We start from the raw sequence: 6000 nt of genomic DNA on the forward strand, positions 1-6000 counted from the left end.
GTAACAATATATATATATATATATATATATATATATATGTATATATATATATATATATATATATATATATATATATATCCTTTCTTTATCTCAATCCGAATAAAGACCAATAGAATAGAATATGTAACTAAAAAAACAGTGCAGAATTTCCAAGTTATCAGGATATACCGATCAAACTATCACCTTCTTCCTCTTCACGTTAATCATGGTCATCATGATCATCGGTGCTTCTTCTTTATAACGTACCCTCCGCCTCTTCCTGTTTCTCCTTCCTAATCCCTCTCGTCCTTTCTATTCCTTCTTCTCTTCCTTCCTCTTCCCCACTTTCTCCTTTACCCAACTTCCCCCTCTCCCTAAAAATGATTAATGAAATATTCACCGCTAACTAACCCTTGTTCTTCCATCTTGCTCCTCCGTCTCCATCATTTTTCCCTCTTTCCCGTGTAACCCGTACTCACCCCAGCATCACTGTCATCATCACGTAGCGATGGTGCCCACACGCCCATCAGACTTAACAAACATCCTTAATAACTCACAAACATATGGCGTTTTAAGTCTTTACAAGCTTCTGTCCTTTGTCTTTTTGCGTTTCTGTTCCCATCATCACCACCAAAGAAGCTAAAACGACATACGAACATAATCAGCTAAACTGCCGATTTCTCACTATTCTTTTTTTCATTCTTCAAATGGTTTTCCTCTAACATAACATAAGCAATGACTTTTTCTTTTGCAGAGAACCTTCAGTCTCCAGCAGGTGTGATTCTTGAAAGACGGATTCTTCGGACCTTCCACATATTCAGGGACAGAAGTATTAAAGTACATTTTACTTCAATATAGCCAAGGCCCCGCTTACGGTGCACAGGTACGTTGTCTAAAAGCCCTCGTTTTTTTCTTTTTTTCTTTTAATCAAGGCAACTAATAAAAATGGCACAGTGCAAAAAATCACAGGAGATAGACCGAGACAGTATGAGCACATGTAACTCAATCCCTGCATTATTTTATTCTTGTTTTCCTGCAATATGTGCCGTTGTGGTGTTGCGTGTACTCTGGAAGAAAACTGCTGTGGATAGGGCTGTCTATAACTATTCATTTCCCATGCAATATATCAAATATGTCATTTAAAAACATGATTTTTCATGTGCTAAAACTGTCTCCACTTATTTCTTTTCTTTAATTTTTTGTGTGTGTCGTCACCTCACATTCTTATTTTTTTACGAAATATATCTTCATAATCCATAAACTTGTAAAATAAACTAAGCTATAAATACGAATATTATCTTTAGGTACTTGCATCTTCTAGGAATTAAGTAGCAGTGAATGGCATCTGGAAGGTGCTGGAGTAAGAATAATGAGTACTGTAGCCCTCTTCCCCTACTCCTCCACATCATCTCCTCTCTTCATCCCTCGTCATATTCTTACCAGTTCTCCTCCTCCTACACATCTTCCTCCATTTTCTCTTCCTTCTTTCTCAACCCTTTCTTCTTTCATATCCTCTCTTACACTTCTGCCTCTTTCCTCCTCCTTCTCTTCCCTCCTTTCCTAATGCCATCCCCATCTTAAGATCACTTCCCCCCAGCACACAATATACACACAGACATTCGATAATAAGTAAATAAGTAATGCAGGTACTCACATTTTCCGGGAACCAGGGCGTAACGAAGGGCATCTGGAAGGTGTTGGCGTAGGAGTGGAGCGTATCGAAGCTGTCAGGCTGGACCGACCCGACCATCGCCCACACAGGCCGCGAGAACTGACGGCAGACTGGGGAAGAGAGAGGAGAACTAGATTAGCAAGTGAGAATCATCATCATCATCATCATCATCATCATCATCATCACCATAATCACCACCACCATACCCTCTTTCCCACTCAAGGATGGGGTGAGACAGTGACCAGAAAACAAGGAAAGATAAAATAGGAACAATAAGTCAAAATTCGAGGCGGTAGAGAGGTCAGAAGCCAACTTAAAAAATAATGCAAATGTCTGAACCCAAACTAACACGAGACCAAATCTTCATCAGGGCAGGTAAGAAGTACTGACCCAACACACACACCTCCTTATCTTATCTCCTGTATACCCTCCTCACCTTAACTTATCATTTCCTTTCTGGGACTTGTTTTTCTACATACACAAGAGGTGTCCAAGCCCCTACTCTTTTGCGATTTATTTTCCATATCACCCTTTAACATTTCCTTGCAAGATCCATTATTTATATCGTTTTAATATCGATATAGCTTGGTCCAGCAGCATACATGGCGATAATGTGGGATGATGTACTGAAAGAAACGCTAAGGTAGAGGTGCTACGGGATATCCAAGGCCACTTAGGAATGATCCTCTGTTTACCTACTTTGTCGAGTGAACAGTAAGTTAACACCCCATATTCAGGTTACAAAGTCTCTTTCTCTCTCTCTCTCTCTCTCTCTCTCTCTCTCTCTCTCTCTCTCTCTCTCTCTCTCTCTCTCTCTCTCTCTCACATGATAACTTATTCTCTCCTGCCCTGTATCTGTTACGTGCTGGGTGTGTTTTTATTACCACCTGTGTGTTTTACCTGCAGGAACACCTACGTCTGTACTGTGCTGCCTGTACCCTACTGATGTCTTTGTGTTACGTGTCTTTCTTGTGTCGTTTCTTAGCAGCGAACTTGGATTCTCTCTGTCCTCTGTGCCTCTATGTAGAATAATAATAATAATAATAATAATAATAATAATAATAATAATAATAATTACAATAATAATAACAATTATAATAATAATAATAATACTGTTGTTGTTGCTGCTGCTGCTGCCGCGACTACTACTACTACTACTACTACTACTACTACTGTTACTACTACAACTACTACTATTAATACTAACAATAATAATAATAATAATAATAACAAAAGCTGTTACAACGCACAAACTTCTTTTCCATGGCTGGCTACACCAGTGATCCACATCTAAACCCAAATTATACCGAGAAATAAAAAAAAAAATCAATGAAGTAAAGCAAAAAAAAAAAAAAAAGGTAATAATATGAAGGAAAAAAAAAAAACAGCTCTCTGGCATAAATGTCACAAATTTTTATGGAAATAGGAGTTTTTGGGAGTGGGGGCAAATATACATATATACATGATGGCTACGACTGGAGTGTGGGGGGATGCGAGAAGGGAAGGGGGAGGGGGTCACGAGATGGGAGGGGGAGGGTGGATGCGGTATGGGAGGGGGAGGATGGATGCGGTATGGGAGGGGGAGGGGGGATGCGGTATAGGAGGGGAAGGATGGATGCGGTATGGGTGGGGGAGGGGAGATACGAGAGGGAAGGGGGAGGGAGGATGCGAAATGGGAGGGGGGAAGGGGGATGTCAGAGGGGAGAGAGCGGGGTGGGGGGAGGGAGGATGAGAGATGGGTGGGGGAGGAGGATACGAGAGGGAAAGGGGAGGGGAAAGGGAGCAGGGAGAACAGGGAGGTGGCAGGAGGGAAAAAATGGGGTGAGGGAGGCTTGAGAGCTGAGAGAGGAATAAAAGGAGTGGGGGGGGGGAGAGGAGAGGGGAAGTGGTGAAAGGGGAGAGGAGGGAAGAAGAGCTGAAAGGGGCTGGGGGAGAGGAGGGTGAGTGAGGGGCAGGAGAGGGGTATGAGTTGAGAGGGGAGGAGGAGAGTATAAGATGAGAAGAAGGAAAAAAGAGGAAATGAGAAAAGGTGAGATGGCAAGAAGAGACAGGTGGGGGGAATGAGGGGGAGAGGATGGGAACGAGGGGGAAAAAGGGAGGTGGGAAGAGGGAGGAGTGGGGAGGGATTATGCTAACCTCTCCTCACTTTCATCCAAACATAATTATCACCACACACACACACACACACACACACACACACACACACACACACACACACACACACACAGACAAATGTTGGCTGAGGGAGAGAGGGTCGAGGGGATGAGGTGGACAAGGAGAAGGAAGAAGAGAAGAGAAGAGGGACAAGTAGAGGGCGGGATGGCAGGAGTGAGAGGAAAGAAGGGGAGTGGGGAGGGAGAGGTAAAGTAGGGGGGTGAAAAGGAGGGACGAAAAAATGAAAAAGGGGTGAGTTTTGTTTATATTCCGCCTCCATTTTCTCAACCTCATCTTTTATAAAACAGGCATATATTTACGAATATATACTTAACTGTACACATGATCCCAAAGCTTTAAGCTAAGGGAGGCGGGAAAGGAAAAATCAGAGTAAAGAGAGAGAGAGGAGATGGAGGTGACAGAGGGATGAAAGGAGGAGAAAGGAGGTACAGCAGAGGGCAGTATGTCTCTCCTCACATCAGTCCAGCCTCCTCTGGTAAAACGTTCAGGCTCCCATGGCTATACGTTAAATATAATCACCTGGAGTTATGTGCAATACTGCTCTTCCACGTTACCAAGGAGTTTAATGATACTATACCCTTTCTTCTCTAACTTGCGTAAAACTGCCATCTATCCATCTTGAATGCTGCGTTCCAACAATAGATTTACGCTAGAATATGATGCTAGTCACGAAGCGTTATGGAACGGATGTAGAGTAGTAGTAGCTGCGAAAAGACGACCACCTGGGCCAAGTTAAGGTAAAATGGACTTAGTATTATACTCGTACTACCACTTTCATAATCCCTTACTCACAGATATTAAAAAAAAGTCGTTTGGCTTCAGCCAGATTTTTGTCCTTTAGCTACTTATTTTACATTGCTCAGTGGTAGAAAAATATAACGATACGGCTCGGTATCCTTTTCACAGCACTTCGTGGACAGCATCATATTCTAGTGTTAATCTACTGTTACGCCTCAACATTTAAAACTGAGAGATGGCCATTTTGAGCCAAGTCAGAGTAAAAAGTATAACAGACATGCCCTCATCGCGACAGGACCATCCTTTTCACTGCCTTAGATGCACTCTGAATTATTTAAGCCGCTGAACTCAAACCATTTTATTCAGGCGAGACAAAGTCAAGCATTCCCTAAATATACGGTGACAGTTTGGGCCATCTGATTTTTATATTTTCCCTCGACGGAACAAAACTGTCTTAAAGGAAGACAGAATCAACTAGCTAAATGTGTCCAAAGAAGGCCAGTGAGTTGACAGAGGCAATTTTTTTTTTTTTTTTTAATATCCCATTGGATCCCAGAGCCGCTGGACGAGGCATTGCAGTGGGAGGGTACTATGCGTACCGCCCTCCGCCTATCGGTTCTTGGTCGCGAAGCTCATAGGTCCCTACCCGAGGGTTCCTTACTCTATTAAGATTTGGAAATTCCCAGTTCTGTCCAATACTCTGGACACTGGGCTCCAATGGGTTAAAGAAACTGATAGATTTGCCAGTCATTAACCCACTGGATCCCAAAAATGCTGGGCGAGGCATTGCACTGGGAGGGTACTAAGCGTACCTCCCTCCGTCTACCGGATCTTGGTCGCGAAGCTCATTCGTCCCTACACGTGGGGTTCCCTACCTTATAAAGCTTTGAAAATTCCCAGTTCTGTCCAATACTCTGGCCACTGGGCTCCAATGGAATATATGCTATCTCCCAACGATTTTATTATTTTAGCTTAGTATAACAACCCGATTCGTAGTGGCTGAATATATGGCAGCCTTAACAAAGCCCTTCAATGTGAGCGGTTGGAGGAGGGCGCCTTCGCGCGGTGTCACAGACATATCTGGACGGTTCCGCCGTCTGATTATGCTAATGCTCCTCACCTCTCTATTCCATGAAAGAGAGAAACTGCACTGCATGAGGGGGTCAGTTTCACCCTGCAGTCTACTGGGTTCACATTCAGCTGAACCTGGGGTTACTACTACAACTACTACTACTAAGAATGTAAGGGGCCATTCCTAAGACGAGTAAATGCGTCTCGTAGCAGCACAAGTGCACTAAATAGGTGGTCAACAGTATTCTCGTCTGGTATGGAGGCGTCCTAGCACCTCTTCCAAAGCGACTTATAATTGGATATGGCTGGTCAGTATCCTTTTTCGCGTTATTTATGCGCAGCATTGGGATACCGGACGGATTTAC

General features: G+C 43.3%; 1 protein-coding gene across 1 annotated transcript in view; it reads right to left on the reverse strand.

Annotated features, from left to right (window-relative positions):
- Window positions 1–2190, reverse strand: part of LOC145393493 (glutamate receptor 1-like) — a 292984-nt gene extending 290794 nt beyond the window's left edge. The window contains exons 1-2 of the mRNA XM_080267656.1: window positions 2181–2190; window positions 1634–1761 (exon numbers count right to left, since the gene is read on the reverse strand). Of these exons, the coding sequence (XP_080123782.1) occupies window positions 1634–1761; window positions 2181–2190 (138 nt within the window). The remainder of the gene's footprint in view (window positions 1–1633; window positions 1762–2180) is intronic.
- Between the last annotated feature and the right edge of the window lie 3810 nt (window positions 2191–6000).

This window comes from Coenobita brevimanus, chromosome 1 (assembly GCF_032717465.1).
Source record: "Coenobita brevimanus isolate Jiangsu-jjx chromosome 1, ASM3271746v2, whole genome shotgun sequence".
NCBI lineage: Eukaryota > Metazoa > Arthropoda > Malacostraca > Decapoda > Coenobitidae > Coenobita > Coenobita brevimanus.